The sequence below is a fragment of the Onychomys torridus genome, chromosome 2, assembly GCF_903995425.1.
Source record: "Onychomys torridus chromosome 2, mOncTor1.1, whole genome shotgun sequence".
Classification (NCBI taxonomy): Eukaryota; Metazoa; Chordata; class Mammalia; order Rodentia; family Cricetidae; genus Onychomys; species Onychomys torridus.
The window spans coordinates 148405376-148423294 of NC_050444.1; the positions used below are offsets into that span (position 1 = coordinate 148405376).

At 48.2% G+C, this 17919-nt stretch overlaps 1 protein-coding gene across 3 annotated transcripts in view; it reads left to right on the forward strand.

Annotated features, from left to right (window-relative positions):
• LOC118578415 (blood group Rh(D) polypeptide-like) overlaps nucleotides 1-16362 on the forward strand; it is a 35151-nt gene extending 18789 nt beyond the window's left edge. For 2 of the 3 annotated variants that reach the window (XM_036179337.1, XM_036179338.1), the window contains 7 exons: nucleotides 3081-3243; nucleotides 4965-5128; nucleotides 6663-6800; nucleotides 10795-10931; nucleotides 12127-12203; nucleotides 14176-14249; nucleotides 16336-16362. In XM_036179337.1, coding sequence (XP_036035230.1) covers nucleotides 3081-3243; nucleotides 4965-5128; nucleotides 6663-6800; nucleotides 10795-10931; nucleotides 12127-12203; nucleotides 14176-14249; nucleotides 16336-16362 — 780 coding nt within the window. The remainder of the gene's footprint in view (nucleotides 1-3080; nucleotides 3244-4964; nucleotides 5129-6662; nucleotides 6801-10794; nucleotides 10932-12126; nucleotides 12204-14175; nucleotides 14250-16335) is intronic. The other variant, XM_036179339.1, reaches the window with a different exon arrangement.
• The last annotated feature ends 1557 nt before the right edge of the window (nucleotides 16363-17919 follow it).

Sequence of the window (17919 nt, forward strand, 5' to 3'; positions counted from 1 at the left end):
GACCTGAGTTTAATCCCTGGAACCCACATAAAAAGAAGGATGCTAGAGGGCTGGAGAGATGGCTCAGTGTTCTTAAACACTGGCTGTTCTTCCAGAGGACCCAGGTTCAATTCCCAGCACCCACATGGCAGTTTACAACCACCTGTAACTCCAGTTCCAGGGGATCTGACACCCTCTTCTGGCCAAACACAGATACGCCAGGCAAGTGGTGGTGGTGCACGCCTTTAACCCCAGCACTCGGGAGGCAGATGCAGGCAGATATCTGTGAGTTCAAGGCCAGCCTGGGCTACCAAGTGAGTTCCAGGAAATTCGCAAAGCTACACAGAGAAACCCTGTCTAAAAACAAAACAAAACAAACAAACACAGATACACACACACATAGACATAAATAAGAAAAATAATACTTTTTTTTTTTCTTTTGAGACAGGGTCTCATTCTGTAGAGCAGGCAGGCTTTGAACTTGCAGAGATCTGCCTGTCTTTGCCTCCTCAGTGCTAGGTTTAAAGATATGTCCCACTACACCCTAAAAGAAAAAAAAATCTTAAAGGAAAAAAAGCCAGATATGGCATCACCTACCGATAATCCCAGCACTTTCAGGGAAAAGGGAGGTGGGGAGAGAATTAGCTGGAAACTTCTGGGCTAGTGAGCTCAGGGCAGTAAAGCAATGAGACTCTGCCTCAAACAAAGCAGGGGAGAACTGAATCCCAAAGAGCTGTTATTCTCTAAGAACAGGCTCTGTCTGTCTGTCTGTTGATGAAATGCAGTGAATTCAGAGCCTCATAACCATGAGCTTTCTCCTCCTCCTTTTTTTTTTTTTTTTTTTTTGAGACAGGGTTTCTCTGTAGCCTGTCCTGGACTAGCTCTGTAGACCAGGCTAGCCTCGAACTCACAAAGATCCACCTGCCTCTGCCTCCCGAGTGCTGGGATTACAGGTGTGCGCCACCACCACCCGGCTTTCTTCTCCTTCTTCTCCTTTAATTGTTAGAGACAGGGTTTCTCTATTCAGCCTTGGCTGTTCTGGAACTCACTCTGTAGCCCAGGCTGGCCTTGAACTCACAGAGATCCTCCTGGCTCTGCCTCCCGAGTGCTAGGATTACAGGCATGCGCCACCACTACCCGACCTCTTTTTGGCTTTTACTTTTTACATTTTTGTTTTTCTGAGACAGGGTCTAACTCTGAAAGAATAAGACTGCTGGACAGTCTCTCCAGCCCCAATGTTTTTTTTAATTTATCTATCTATCTATCTATCTATCTATCTATTTATTTTGAGACAGGATTTTACTATGTAGCTCTGGCTGTCCTAGAACTCATTCTGTAGACCAGACTGGCCTCAGACTTGCAGAGATCAGTCTGCCTCTGCCTCTGCCTCTCAGGTGCTGTGATTGAAGGTGTATGCCACCAAGCCCAGCTCAAATTTTGCTTTGTTTTGTTTTTTGAGACAGGGTTTCTCTGTGTAGCTTTGTGCCTTTCCTGGATCTCACTCTGTAGCCCAGGCTGGCCTCGAACTCACAGAAATCCACCTGGCTCTGTCTCCCGAGTGCTGGGGTTAAAGGCGTGCACCACCACCACCCGGCTCAATTTTTGTATATTTGACCAATTGATTGGAGTGTGTGTGTGTGTGTGTGTGTGTGTGTGTGTGTGTGTGTGTGTGATAGGGTCTCCAGGCTGGTCTTGAACTCACTATGTAATCAAGGCTGTTGTTGTTGAACCTCTGCTCTGCCCGTCTCCACATTCTGAGTGCTAGGATTACAGACACCCAGTTTATGTGGTGCTGAGGATTGAACCTGGGGCTTTATGCATGCTAGGCAAGCACTCAATGGAATGAACTCCAGTTTTGGGTGTACCTGAGACAGGGTCTCCGTTCTGTAGTGCAGGCTGGTGCTGAACTCCCAGCATCCTTAGCTGTGCAGGCTTGCATCTTTGTGCATGAGAGAGGGCTCTTTAGCACCATCCACCCATCTGAGAAGTACTTAACCAAGCACCTGTTAGGTACCAGGCACTCACGTGACCATGAGAAACTACAACTTCAGGGAAACTTCTGCTGAGGAAGAAACGATTACCAATAAAAAAAGAAATGGGCCAAAGATGAGTCGTGTTAGGTAGGGACAAATTCTACAGTGAAAGTAAAACCAAGGAGGGTGGTGCAGAGGTGCGAGGGTGGGTAAGAGACCAGGCAGAGCGGTAGGAAAGCATCACCAAGCAAATTCTGAGGCCAGACCTGGAGGGTGTCTGCAAACAGTGGCCAGCCTGGCAGGGTGTATGGTAGATTGCATCTGTCCAGAGGCCCCTGTGTCTCTTATCCACACTCTTTACAGGTCTTGCCCCTCTGGCTGGTTGCTTACCCCCCAAGGCTGACCACTTCCTCCTCCCTGCCCATCCCCCTCTGGGGAAGGCAGCACTGTAAGCTCTTGAAGCCTGAAGTGAGAGAGGGTTGCAGGTGTGAGGAGGTGTGAGAGAGGAGGGACGAGGGTTTAGGCTGGGGAAAGAGCAGACCTCACAGGGTCTTCCTGCAGGTCATGGAAAGGATGCTCACTCTGAGTGAGGCAGAAGCCACTGGAGGATTCTGAGCTGGGAAGTGGCAGGGTCTGCCGCTGTTTGGAGAATATTCATCAGGGACGAGGGAAGAAACAGGAAGTCCACCTGGGAGGTTATTGCAGACATTTGGGATATCTGTGAAGGTGGCTTTGGCCAAGGCAGCATCAGTGGGGAGTGGGTAAAGAGCCAATCAATTCTGCGTGTTTTTGGAAGACCCTGAAGACAGATTTTACTCTAAACCCACTAAGAATGAAGCATAAGACTTATTAAATTTGCTATGTGTGAGGCACGATTAGCGTGAACCCAGAGTCTACGCAGCTGTAGCGTGACACAAGACAAGCTGTGTCGTCCTTCAGGGCTTAGCTGCCCGCGGGCTCCTCCAAGGGGGGGGGGGGCAGCTGGCTGGGCTGGAAAGACTCTGAGTACCAGGCCAGAGTTCAAACCATACCTCCCACAGGAAGCATAAGACTTTCTCAGAGGGGTAGCAAGGCTGACCTCTTTACACAGGACAGGGACACTCACCGAAGTACTGTGCTCTGTTGTAGGTGGAAGACCACACAGTCATGATGCACGGGCACATATTCGGGGCCTATTTTGGGCTGCTCATGGCCTGGTGCCTCTCCAGGTCTCTGCCCAGGGGAGTGGATGAGAAGGTCCAGACAGAGAAGGTTCAGATGGCCACAGGCTCCAGTCTGTTTGCCATGCTGGGTAAGGAGAAGAGTGCTGGGGAGTCTCTTGTCTCAAGTTGTTGAGAACAAACCCTGCTGAGAGAGCGCTAGTTGGCCTCTGACCCTGAGCATCCTGGTCCCTTCCATAAAAGCCCTTTGGTTCTAGTAATGTTGTTGAGTTTATATAGCTTTATATATAGTTTATATATAATACATAATGTTACTATATATGAACTATATATAATAGAGAATACATAATATAATATAGTACATATAACATATATTGTATATAAACTATATAATATATGTTATTATATATAAACTATATTGTTATGTTATATATATGAATCATATTATTATATATGTAAGCTATATATTATATATAAACATCATATAGTTTATATTTAATGTTGTGAGTTTATATAGCCTTGGATTAAGCATTTCCTTTTGGGGACCTCTCGTCAATAATATTTGGTGGAGACTTGGGTGTGGTGGTGCACCCCTGGACTACAGCACTTGGTAAGTAGAGGTAGGGGGAATTGAAAGTTCAGAGAGGTTCATTACATTAGACTTTAAATGAGTTTATCCAATATTTTTGTCTCTAACAGAAAGGAAGCAAAGTATTGGCACGTAAGTACTGTGAGTAAAAGCAAGAAAATTAAGGTCAAGAAATTTAGGGGCGAGCTGGAGAGGTGGTTCAGTGGTTAGAGCACTGGTTGCTCTATGCAGGTACCTGGGTTCTGCTCCCTGCACCCACATGGTGGCTCCCAACTACCTATAACTCTGGTTCTGATGACCCTAAACTCTCTTCTGGCCTCTGTAGGCTTTAGGCTTGCAAGTGTACACATACATACATGCAGGCAAAACACTCACACACATAAAAATATATGTGTGTACTTTATATATGTAAATACATATATATATATATATATATATATATATATATAATCTTTTTTATATGTATAATCTTTTTAAAAATATAGGGATTAGGCCAGGCAGTGGTGGTGTGTACACCTTTAATCCCAGCACTTGGGAAGCAGGGGCAGATGGATCTCTGTGAGTTCGAGGCCAGCCTGTCTACAGAGTGAGTTCCAGGACAACCAGGGCTACACAGAGAAACCCTGTCTCGAAGAAAAAAAAATTTTTTTTTGTTTTTTTCGAGATAGGGTTTCTCTGTGTAGCTTTGTGTCTTTCCTGGAATTCACTTGGTAGCCCAGGCTGGCCTCGAACTCACAAAGATCTGGCTGGCTCTGCCTCCCGAGTGCTGGGATTAAAGGCATGCACCACCACTACCTGGCTTTTAAATTTGTGTATGACTGTTTCGCCTGCATGCATGTATGTGTACTATGTGTATGCCTTTTGGATCCCCTAGAACTGGGGTTACACATGGTTGTGAGCCACCACGGGTGCTGGAAAGAAAATCCAAGTCCTCTCCAAGAGCAGCCAGTGCTCTTAACCACTGATCCATCTCTCCAGCCTCTGCCTTGCATTTTAAAAGGAAGCGTTTGGCCATGGAAAAGCAGGGTGAAACCTGGTGTTTGTAGATCTCAGTGCTCTGGGTCTTACACTCCTCGTCTGGAAAAATTGTTGTCTGTTTCCCACCAACCTGGGACTTCAGAGGGTAGAGGTAACCACTTAGTCACCACACTGGGATGTGAGCAGGCTCACTTGCTAGCCTCTGGCTGTTCCTCCACTGTCCTGGAAGACAGTGATTTTGGAACAGTAGTACCATTCTGGCTAATGGCCTTCTCTGCCCTCCAGGCACCCTCCTCTTGTGGATATTCTGGCCAAGCTTCAACTCCGCTCTGGTGGAATTGGCAGATAAAAAGAAGGCTGTGTTCAACACCTACTACGCCCTTGCCGTCAGCGCAGTGACAGCCACCTCCGTGTCAGCCCTGAGTCACCCCCAGGGGAAGATCAACATGGTGAGGAGGAGGCTGCCTATTGGGCAGCACGTGTATCTCTGTGCCTAACACACATGTACGGCTCTCCCATAGGGCCGGGCTCTGGGTTCGACATGTGTGTCTGTGCCTAACACACATGTACGGCTCTCCCACAGGTTGGGGCGGGGGAAGCTCCTGTGATGGGCTCTTCCTTATCTGCCATGTAGGGAACATCAGGATACCGGTGACTGGACAGGCTGTCTGGGGGCTGGTGTGTGTGTGTGTGTGTTTAAATCAATGTTACTATCACGAAGACCTCACTGTGGACCCCATTTCTGCTAGTTGTTGAAACCAACACACCATGACTAAGAGTCAGCAGAACAAACTAAAATAAAATTTTTATTCTTTCTTCTTCCTTCAAGAAATTTTGCCAGGTGGTGGTGGCACACTCCTTTAATCCCAGCATTTGGGAGGCAGAGGCAGACAAATCTGTGAGTTTGAGGCCAGGCCAGCCTGGTCTACAGAGTGGGTTCTAGGACTACACAGTAAAATCCTGCCTTAAAAAACAAAACAACAACAACAACAACAAAACACCCTCAAAATGATAAAGAAAGAAGTTTCAAGAATATGATGAAGATAGTCAGAAGTTTTCTGTTTTGTTTTGTTTTGAAGAATTTTTTTAAGATTTATTTATTTATTATATACACAGTATTCTGCCTGCATGTATGCCTGCAGGCCAGAAGAGGGCACCAGATCTCATTACAGATGGTTGTGAGCCACCATGTGGTTGCTGGGAATCGAACTCAGGACCTTTGGAAGAGCAAGCAGTGCTCTTAACCTCTGAGCCATCTCTCCAGCCCCTTTTTCTTTCTTTTCTTTCTTTTTTTTTTTTAAATGAATTTGTTTTGTTTTTTAAAGTCCACTAGTTAAAAGCCATATCAGTACTTTGAGCTTTGATGGCTGCATCTGCCCAGTGGGAATTAAGAGACAATGCAGGAGAGTTGCAGAGATGGCCCAGCCACTAAGAGGATCTAGGTTCAGGGCCAGCACCCACATGTCAGCTCACAACCATCTATAATTCCAATTCCAGGGAATCCAACACCCTCTTCTAACCTCCTTGGGCACCAGACACACATGTGGAACACATACATGCATGCAGGCAAAATCCTCATACACATAAAATAAATATATCTTTTTAGAAAGAGGGAATTCAGGGGCTAGGGACATAGCTCAGTTATTCAATGGCCTAGGCTAGCCTTGAACTCAAGATAGCCCTGTCCTAGCCTCGTGAGTGTTGAGATTACAGGCATGTACCTCCACAGCTCAAACTCTGTTAAGTGCTCAAGGGTGTGTTAGTAAGGAGTGGCCAGGATGCCCAGTCGGAAGGGCGACTCAGCTTGAGGAGTCTGTGGATGAAGGTCACCTGGTGTTGATGGACAGGAAGGGATGGCTTCAGGACCTGTGAACCAGGAAGGCCATTAGGAGGCTGCACCTGGCCAAAGTGCTGGAAGATTGTGGGCAAGAGAGTACCCTTTCTGAGCCTGACTTCAGCCGCCCACAACCTGTTTCTTTGCAGGTTCATATCCACAATGCAGTCCTGGCAGGAGGCGTGGCTGTGGGTGCCCCATGTTCCCTGATTCCTTCTCCTTGGATTGCCATGGTGCTGGGCCTCACAGCTGGGCTGATCTCCATTGGGGGAGCCAAGTGCCTGCCGGTAAGGAACTGGACAGTTACTGTCTTAGGGTTTCTATTGCTGTGAAAAGACACCATGACTATGGCAAGTCTTATAAAGAAAATATTTGATTGGGGTGACTCACTTACAGTTTCAGAGGTGCAGTTCATTATCATCATGGCGGGGAGCATGATGGCATGCAGGCAGATGTGGTGCTGGGGTAGTAGCTGAGAGTCCTACATCTCTCAGGCAACAGGAAATCAACTGAGACACCTGGCGGTATCCTGAGCATAGGAAACCTCAAAGCCCGCCTCCACAGTGACACACTTCCTCCATCCAACAGGGCCATACCTAGCCACACCTCCCAATAGTGCCACTCCCCTTGGGGACCATTTTCTTTCAGCTTCTTTTTCTTCTTCTTCTTCTTTTTTTTTCTTCAAGACAGGGTTTCTCTATAGTTTTGGTGCCTATCCTAGATCTTGCTCTGTAGGCCAGGCTGGCCTCGAACTCACAGAGATCTACCTGCCTCTGCCTCCTGAGTGCTGGGATTAAAGGCATGCGCCACCACTGCCTGGCCATTTTCTTTCAGACCACAACAGCTACCAACCTCTACTTTGCCTCAGAGCAGTGGTATCTAGGTCACTGGGTAGGTCACGGGTGCATGAAGCAGGGAGTGATGCTCTCCTAGGTCAGGTACAAAGCCGATACATTAATGGCTAAGCTAGGTGAGCACACTCAGGGAAGACACCTCTGTCAGTGCAGCTTCCAAGCTGATTCGGTTCTCAGATGAAACTTGATGGCACATGCAGAGCATGCCCAGAGGCATTTCCGTCCACCATTTTAATCTTTAAGAAAATTAAAATCGCATTTATTTGTTTGTTTGTTCGTTTATTGTGAGTACCAGTAGTAGTCAGAGGACAACCTGAGCAAGTCTGTTCTCTACTTCTGCCATATGGCTCCTGGGAATTGAACTTGGAACATCAGGTTTGGCAGTAAGTGCCTTTCCCTCTGAGTTATCACCCAGCCTAGGCGTAGACTTTTGATAACCAGTTTCAACCCAAAGAAGAACTTACCAGCAGTTCCATCTGATCAAAGCTAAGGCTTTCTGCTTTTCATCTGCAGTGGGAAGAAATGTCTCATGTCTTCTGACTATGAAACCCTGAGAAGAAAGCAGTTGTTACACAGGGATGAGTGTGTCATAAGATGACATGTTCCCACTGGGCTTAAGTCCTGTCTTAATGATTGTGTCTATCACTGTGATAAAACACTATGACCAAAACCAACCTGCAGAGAAGGGGTTTATTTCAGCTTGCAGTTGGTAGTCTACCATCCAGAGAATCAGGGCAGGAATTCAAGGCAGAAGCTGATGCAGAGGCCATGGAGGGGTGCTGCTTACTGGCTTGCTCCCCATGGTTTGCTTATAGAACTCAGGGCCACCTAGAGGTGGCACTACCCACAGCGAGCTGGACCTTCTCACATCAATGTTCAGTCAAGGAAACACCCTGAAAAGCTTGCCTATGGGCCACTCTGGGGCGGGGTGTGGGGAGCAGTTTCTCAACTGAGGTTCCCTCTTCCAAAATGACTCTAGCTTGTGTCAAGTTGACATAAAGCTCACCAGCACAGTCCCTTGATGTCTTGGTGCCTCAGTTCCCTTGATTTTTGTTTTTTTAAGATTCATTTATTTATGTGCATTGGTGTTTTGCCTGTGTGTATGTCTGTGTGAGGGCATCGGACCCTCTGGAACTGGAGGTACAAACAGTATGAGCTGCCGTGTGGGTGCCGGGAACTGAACCTGGGTCCTCTGGAAGAGCATCAGTGCTCCCAAGTGTTGAGCCCTCTCTCCAGCCCCTCCCTTGACTCTTTCACGGGGCAGAGTGGCCCTCTGTCACTTTGAAGATAAGGCATTTGCTTATCAAATCATTCCTTCCATCATTCACCTAACACGTTTTTTGTTTTTAATTTTATTTTTTATTTTATTTGCATTGGTGTTTTGCCTTCATGTCTGTGTGAGGGGGTCAGATCTTGGAGTTGCAGACAGTGGTGAGCTGCCATGCGGGTGCTGGGAATTGAACCCAGGTCCTCTGAAAGAGCAGTCAGTGCTCTTAACTGCTGAGCCATCTCTCCAGTCATCAAACATGCTTTAACCCTTGTTCTACTTCAGATAAATACAACTTGCCAATAAACACCAGAAGGGCACCTGAGCTAGCCTAGGTTGGGTCAGAGTAGAAGCCAATACTTCCAGAAGGAATGATGCCTGAGGTGAGCGTAGACTGTGAGTAGAATTAGCAGGCAAAGAGGGAAATGTAGACCAGCCAGGGCCAGTGAGAAGAGTATGTGACCCAGCCAAGAAACAGAAAGATATGATCATGGCAGAAGGTCAGGGTCTGCCAGGACCTTGGCGAGACCAACACCAAGAGGTGGGAAGTGCTGGGCATCTCTCCTGGGATGTTCACACTGAAGACAGTGGGGGCTGTAAGGAGAGAAGGAACCCTATGTATCTCCTAAGACCTACTAAGTGCAGAAGTGGAGGGACCATGGGACAGCATGGGCCACATGCATGCATAGATGCCATCTTTCTGACTTCTCATCTCCTGCTATCTTGTGGATGGCATTTACAGGAGACATTTGGCAATGAATAGAGACATTCTTGCTTGGCATGCTGCTGGGCTCTAGAAGTTAGAAGCCAGGGATGTTGCTCAACACTCTACAGTACAGAGGATGGTCCCCAGTCCCAACATAGAATTACCAGTCTCACATGGGAATGGAATCTGTGGCAGACCCTTCTTCTTAGAACATGGTGACCAGGAAACCGTCAGCAATGGTGACTGTTGGGCTGCTTTCCTTGGCGCTGTGAACAAATACCACCATAAAGCAACTTAAGGGGGAAGGGTTTATTTTGGCTCATGGTTTGCAGGGACACTGTCCATCATGGCGGGAAAGCATGGCCGCCAGCAGCTCTCTGGCAGCAGGGGTGTGTGGCAGCTCTTTGTTCACTTTTCAGTGGGCCATGAGGTTGGGAGCTTAGAAATGGAGCTGGCTTGTAACCCAGAAGGCCCAACCCCCAGGAACTTACTTCCACCAACTGTCTTCCCCTAAAAGGATCTACAGTCTCCTAGAACATGACCATCATCTGGGCGGGCAGGTGTTCTACTCCATGAGCTTGTGGAGGCCATGGCACATTCCAGTGGTGACAACGTCACTGGGAAGTTTGTCAGAATTGCAGAATCCCAGTCCTTATCCCCTAGCCACAGCCACTAAATCCTCTGTGTGTGTGTGGGGGGGGGGTGTGCGCATGCTTGTGTGTGTATGCTCATGTATGCATGCTAGGGGATGGAATCCAGGCCCTTGCATCTTCTAGGCAAGCATTCTTCCACCAATCTACATCCTCAACCTTTCTCAGCATTTTTTTTTTTTTTTGAGCTGAGGATTGAACCCAGGGCCTTGCGCTTGCTAGGCAAGGGCTCTACCACTGAGCTAAATTCCCAACCCACAGCATTTTAAAATAAAGATTTGGGGTGGTGGTGGCGCACACCTTCAATCCCAGCACTCGGGAGGCAGAGCCAGGTGGATCTCTGTGAGTTCGAGGCCAGCCTGGTCTACAGAGCGAGATCAAAACTACACAGAGAAATCCTGTCTCGAAAAAACAACAACAAAGGAATAAAATAAAGATTTGTTTATTTTTATGCATATGACTGTTGGTGCACCACATCAGCATGCTGAGGCCAGAGCCCCTAAAATTGGAACTACAGATGGCTGTAAGCCACCATGTGGGTCCTCAGAACTGAACCTGAAGCCCTGAAGGACCTTCTCTAGAAGAGCAGCCAGGGCCCCTGACTGCTGAGTCATCTCTCCAGGCCCCTCTTCTTGGCGTTTTAAATGTTTCCTGGGAGGGGTGTGTGAATGTACCTTTAGGTCTTTAAGTGAGCCTCCATGCCCACTCCCTTTGGTGGCCCTGCCGTCCAAGACCTGTGGAAGAACTGGGAGGGACTATGGGTCTTACTTATAGATCTACTTACAACACCGTCTGTGTTCCCAGGTCTGTTTGAACCACATGCTGCAGATCCAGAACCCCGGTGGGATCCACTACACCTTCGGCTTGCCGGGTGTACTAGGAGCAGTCACCTATATTCTGCTGAAAACTAGGAAGAACAGCTACCCCATATTCAAGTGGGTGTCTTGGCCTTTTCCCTTAACCTTTGTCCACCTTGGGAGGAAAAGTACCCAGAGCCAACTAATTCAGAAAACCCCCTTTTAAAAAAAAAAAAAAAAAAAAAAAAAAAAGTATTTAATTTAAACAGGGTAAGCTGGGTGTGATGGTGCACGCCTTTAGTCCCAGCAGAGGCAGAGGCAGGCGGAGTTCTGTGAGTTCCAGGCCAGCCAGGGCTGTTACACAGAGGAACCCTGTCTGGAAGCGGGAGTGGGGGGGGGGGGATTAAGACAGGGTCTTACGATATAGCTCAGATTGGCCTGGCTCAGCCTCAGCCTCCTGGGTGCTGGGATTACAGATGTGAGCCACCACATCCAGCTTCAGAAATGTTCCTAGCCTATACTTTGTAAGGAGCTACCAGCTCTCCAGGCCACATCTTCTCCAAAAGGGGCAGCTGAAGAGCAGGGCACAGGTGTACCTGTTTTTTGAGGCAGCAGGCCGAGAGGACACTTTGGACAGCCACGGTGGTGGAGGTCAAGAGTGGCACTTCCTGGGGGTGGTAGTGAAGGCTTTGGGGGGCAGAGAAGTGAAAATTGTATCCAGTGTCCCCAAGTTCCGGTAATGGTCATAGAGTCCAGAGAGAAAAAGCAGGGAGGGCCGTTTTACTACAAGCAGAAGTACGCAGGCAAGGGTGATGCTCCAGCAGGCTGAGCTCTGCCTTCTCTTCTCTTCTATTCCTACCTGTCTGTGGAGTGCTGAACCAAGGAAGAGAGCAGCGTCCAAAGAGGCTCCATTAGGAGAGGCTCAGCCAGCACAGTGTTTTCATCCTCCAGCACAGAGGCTGGGTGTGGCGCACACATCTGGAATCCCAGAACTTGCAAGGTGGAGGCAGGAGGACCAAGAGTTCCAGGTCATCTTCTGCCTGGTAGAGGAAGAGTCTACCACAGAGCCTGTTGGAGGCCATCCTGGATTAATGAGATCTGAGGAAGGAAAAGCTGGGTTGTTCAATGCCTCTGACTGTAGGATTACACGGAGGAGCCAGTGCTGGTTAGGCTTGGGCTGGCCCATGGAGTGTGCGGACTTTAATGTCCCAACGACATCTGCATAGCTGGTTTCTTCACAGCCCTTCTTGGCCATGTCACCACTCAGGCCACCGGTCATGTTTGTCCCCGGTGCCTGCAGCCTGATGCCTGAGTGGCCTCTCTGCTTTGTCCATTTCAGTGTAAACCAGATGATCATTGACTTCGGGGCTCTCAGCTTTGCTCTGGCGATGGGAATGGCGGCTGGACTCCTAACAGGTTGGTGCAGTACAGGCTTTCCTCCACTAGAGGGCGCTATGACGCACGTGTGCATGCTTGGCCCCTTCCTCTGGAACTCACTCCTCAGTTCAAGTTTTTCTCTGTGTAGCCCTGGCTGTCCTGGAACTCGCTTTGTAGACCAGGCTGGCCTCGAACTCACAGAGATCCACCTGCCTCTGCCTCCCAAGTGCTGGGAGATCCACCACTGCCTGGCATGTATGAGTGTTTTGCCTGCATGTATGTCTATGTAACACTTGCATGCCTGCTGCCTGTGGAGGTCAGAAGAGGGAGGCGGATCCTCTGAAACTGGAGCCACAAACAATTGTGAGCCACCATGTAGGTGCTGGGAGTTGAACCTGAGTCCTCTGGAAGAACAAGTACTCTAAACTGCTGAGCCATCCCTCCAGCCCCTCAAATGCTGCTTTTAAAAATCAAAGAATCAGCTCAGAGTAGTGGGGCATGCCTAAACCTCAGCATTCAGGAGGCTGTGGCAGGAAGATCTCTGAGTTCAAGGCCACTGGTCTACATAGTGAGTTCAAGGCCAGCCAGAGCAACTATACACTGAGACCCTGTCATCACCCCCCAACCACCACAAAAGACCCAAAACAAAATCCAAGAAACATAATTTCAGAACTAGAAAGGCCTCCAGAGGTCACCTGCTGCCAATGAGGCCTGAGGAGGCGGGGACGTCCCTGGAGTTCTAAGTGGGGCAAGTGTCATCCTTGAACCCAGGGAGAGTGGTGGTACACAGCTTCTAAAGGAAGACCGAGGGGACTTTTATGCCCTCAAGCCTGCCTCTCATTCCCCAAGGGCAACCTCATACTACTTCACTCAAACAGATGCACATCCAGTCTCTGCTCTGAGCCAGTTACTCTGGACTACAGGGGAGAGAACAAATTCTCCAGGCTCCCAGAGCAGACACTCTCGTTAGTGAGCACACAGCCCACGACGAATCAAATTTAGCACAGGAAGTCCCTCCCCCTGCCTCCCCTCCCCTTTTTCTTTTCTTTTTCTGAGACACTGCCTCATTCAATAGCCCAGGCTGGTCTTGAACTCTCTACCCTCTTGCTCAGTGTCCTGAACGATGGGATTACAAGCGTCACCATGCCCAGCTTTCTGGGGAGCTTTCTTTATGATTTGCTGGAGTCAAAAGCGCACAGAGGAGAAGCGGCTCACGCTGTGAGAGTGGAGGCCAGTCAGCTTCCCTTTCACTCATCACTTAACCAGAGAAGTGGTGATTCAAAACCTCCTGGAGGGTCGGGCTCAGCAGTCAAGAGCTGTGGCTGCTCTTGTAGAGGACCCAGGTTCAATTCCCAGTACCTACATAGTGGTCCAGGGATCCGAGAGCCCTCTTCTGAACTCTGTGGGCAGCAAGGTAGCTCTTGTGCTAAAAACGGATCCATCATTCTCTCCCCTCATGTGATTTCTCCCCCCCTTCCCCTTCCCTCCCCTCTCCTCCATCCCCCTCTTCCTTCTGGGTTTCACTATGAAGCTAAGGCCTGGCCTCCTGAGTGCTGGGGTTACAGGCATGTGCCACCTCCCTCAGCTGTGCCAGGGCCCTTCTAGTCTGTCTTGGGGAAGGGTGCCAGATACACGCCCATTGGATAGTGCTGGGTGTGACCTCAGTCCTGCAGAAAAGTCTTGCCCTCGTGGTTCCTTAGGAGACGTCTAGAGAATGAAGGACGCTCCCAGGATCCACTGAGCTTCCATCTGTCTGTCTCAAGTTATGGAGAGGGGAGATTTAGTGATTGTTTTGTTTCGTTTTTCAAGGCAGGGTTTCTCTGTGTAGTCCTGGCTGGCCTGGACCTCCATCTGTAGACCAGGCTGGCCTTGAACTCACCAAGATCCACCTGCTTCTGCCTCCTGAGTGCTGGGATTACAGGCATGCGCTACCACTGCCAGCTTATTTCAGTGATCTTGAGGTAACAAATGAGCTCTGCACATTTTAACATTTCATGGTTATCTGTTTAAGGTTGGCTCCTAAATATCAAAGTGTGGAGGGCTCCCCACGCAAGCAAGTACTTTGATGATCAGGCTTTCTGGGAGGTAAGATTTTTAAGTTATTAACATGATAGATTTATTTTTATTTAGTGGGTGTGTGGGTGTGTGTAAGGAGATCAGAGGACAACTCATGGGGGTCCTCTTCAGGTGCCCCAAGCCTAAAGATAAGGAAATGGAGGCCCGTTGGTGATAAAGTCACTTGTCTAAAATGGCAGAGCCAGTCAAGGACAGAGGGATACAAATGTGTGTGTTTGGCTCCAGATGTGTGGTGGGTATCTGCTGGAGAACTGTCTCCAGACCCCGATGTCACCATGTGGCCATCTCACTTCCTGTCACTGAGCAGAGCCAGGCTTTTAGGTAGGAAAACAGACCAGGAGTTGCCTGTGGCTCTGTAAGTCACATAAGCACCACATGGAAAAATCCAAAATGGAAAGAGCTATTTATTGCTTATGGTAATAGTAAGTCCCTGCCACTGGTGGTATTAAAAACAAAACAAAGCAAAGCAAAGCAAAACAAAACAAAACAAAAACAAACAAACAGACAAAAAAACAAGGGCTGGAGAGATGGCTCAGAGGTTAAGAGGACTGGCTGTTCTTCTGGAGGTCCTGAGTTCAATTCCCGGCAACCACATGGTGATTCATCAACCATCTGTAATGAGATCTGGTGCCCTCTTCTGGTGTGCAGGCATATAGGCAGACAGAGCACTGTATACATAATAAATAAAATAAATCTTCAACAACAACAACAAAATAACCCAAACCCCAAAAAACCAACAAGATCCATGTAAAGAACTACATGAAGAGCCAGGCGGCAGTGGCACACACCTTTAATCCCAGCACTCTGGAGGCAGAGCCAGATGGACCTCTGTGAGTTTGAGGCCAGCCTGGTCTACAACTTGAGTTCCAGGGCAGACTCCAAAGCTACACGGAGAAACCCTGTCTCGAAAAACAAAACAACAACAACAAAAAGAACTGCATGAAGCTGGGTGTGGTGGCCCATGCCTGTAGGCCCAGCAGTAGGGAGGCTCAGGAAGCAGGATGGCAGGTTCGGGGATATAGCTCCTGCTACATAGCCAGACTCTGTCTCAAAATACAAGGTTAAGAGTGTTTGCTGCTCTTACAGAGGAGCTGGCTTCTGTGTTATCATCGGTTACTGGTTCCTGGGACCCACAGCCCGAAACTTCAGTTCCAGGGGTTTGGGTGCCAATGCTGACCTCTACACACACACACACACACACACACACACACACACACACACACACACACACGCGCAGGGCACAAACAGACAGGCATGCATACACGAGTATACACTAGTAAAAACAAACAGGGCCCAGAGAGATGGCTCAGTGGTTAAGATGCTGGTGTTCTTCCAGAGGACTGGGTTTTGATTCCCAGCAGCTCTCAATCATTTGTAACTCCAGTTCTGGGACTGGATGACCTCTTATGGCCTCTTATGCAGGAGGCAGGCGTGCACATGGTGCACAGACATATATGCAAGCAAATCCTCCAAATATATAAGTTAAAAAAATGTTTTTGAGCCAGGTGGTGGTGGTGCACCGCTGTTAATCAAGAGTCCCAGGGCAGCCAGGGCGGTTACATAGAGAAACCCTGTCTTGAAAAACAACAAAGGGCTGGAGAGATGGCTCAGCAGTTGAGAGCACTAACTGCTCCCCCAGAGGTCCTGAGTTCAATTCCCAGCACCCACATGGTGGCTCCCAACCATCTGTAAAGGGATCTCATGCCCTCTTCTATCATGCAGGCGTATATGCAAATAGAGTGCTCATATGAATAAATAAATCTTAAAAAAAAAAAAAGTTTGTACTTGCAGAGATCCTCCTGCCTCTGCCTCCTAAGTGCTAAAATAAAAGGTGTGTGCCACCACTGCCTGGCTAAATTAAAATTTCTTTAAAGAATTTAAAATTAAAAATAATTTAAACACACACACACACCAAAAACCAAACAAATGAAAAACAGAGGAAGAGAAATACAGATTCCTCCTAAGATTTTGAAAGTGACAGCTGGGTGTGGTGGCATGTGCCTTTAATCCCAGGACAGCCAGAGCTAACACAGAAACTGTCTCAAAAAACCAAAAACCAATGAAATAAAATAAAAACTGTGCTTTGCCTTCACAGTTCCCTCACTTGGCTGTTGGATTTTAAGCAAAAACATCTGAGAAGGAGGCTGAGCGTGGAGATGTCCCTCTCTGTGCATTCCATTTGTGTTTGTGACACGTGTTACCAGCAAGTCTTCAAGTGGCGATTTCAGTTTGAATAGTGTGTTTGTTCATTGACAGATGCTATCAACACTGTTGGCCGCAGACACCTCATTAAAGCTCTGGTCCAGTTCTGTCAAGGACTGTTTCATTCTTTCCTCTTACTAAAGCCACTCCCCCGGTGGTAACTCCCGGCTAGTGATGGGCAACAGAGAAGTGAAGAGCCTCACATCTGGTCACTGCACACAGGCTTTGGGGCCAGTGGTTTGACAAGGTCCTCAGCATCCTCCAGACTGTACTGCGGGGAGAGGGTGCGGCCGGTCATGGGGTGAGGGTGCGCGCTCTCAAGTTCCTAAGACGTCGACTCACAGATCTATCATCTGGATTTGTGATGTCTTGGAGGACAACAGCAAAGCTGTCCGTGTGTCCTGTCAAGCCAGTGTTATTCAAACCCACGGCCAGTGGGTGTGGAAGAGTCCACACATCTAAGCCATCTATGAGTGACCATGGTTCCCGCTGGGCAACTGCAGCGGCCTGCTGAGGTCAAGACTTCAAGCTCTGCTCTGAAGAATTTGTACCATAGTGTGTGTGTGTGTGGGGGGGGGGGGGATCAGGGAAGGCCAAGAGTTCCAGTGGAGGACAGACTATCAGGGTCCCTGACAGCTGCTCTGTATAGCGCTAACCAACCCTAGGGTGTGCTGAATTTAAGTTATCTGTTTCGAGGTAAAATGAAACACAGAATTCAAGTCACTATCAACTCCCTGACAATTTAAAAAGTGTCAGACAGGTAGTAGTGGTGCACGCCTTGAGTCCCATCACTTAGAAGGGATAGAAAGGCAGAGCTCTGTGAGTTTGAGACCAGCCTGGTCTACAGAGAGTTCCAGAACAGCCAAGGCTACATAGAGAAACCCTGTCTCGAAAACCAAAAAAACAAAACCAAAAACCACCAAATTGTCACCTGAGCCAGAGACTGTCAAGTCCTAAAAAATGTCATCTAAGAGACTGTCAAGTCTGTGCCCTTTCTTCTTTCCATCTGTACCCACCAGGGTCCTGTGTTACAGCTGCTCATGTGTTCTTACTCTGAATTAGCAGTGCAATGGATATGTCTAAAGAAGGGATTGGAGCCTAGTGGTGGGGTGGTGATACTGGGTCCCCCAATATATTGTGCACCCTAATAAACTTATCTAGGGTCAGAAAACAGAACAGCCACTAGACAGACATAGAGACCAGAAATTTGTAGCACACACACACCTTTAATCCTATCACTTGGGAGACAGAGATCTATCTGGATCTCTGTGAGTTCAAGGCAACACTGGAAACTGCCAGGAATGATGACACACACCTTTAATCTTAGGAAGTGATGGCAGGAAGCAGAAAAGTATATAAGGCGTGAAGACTAGGAACTAAGTTTTTTAGCATTTAGGCTTTTGAGCGGCAGTTCAGCTGAGATCCAGTCAGATGAGGACTCAAAGGCTTCCAGTCTGGGGAAACAGGATCAGCGGAG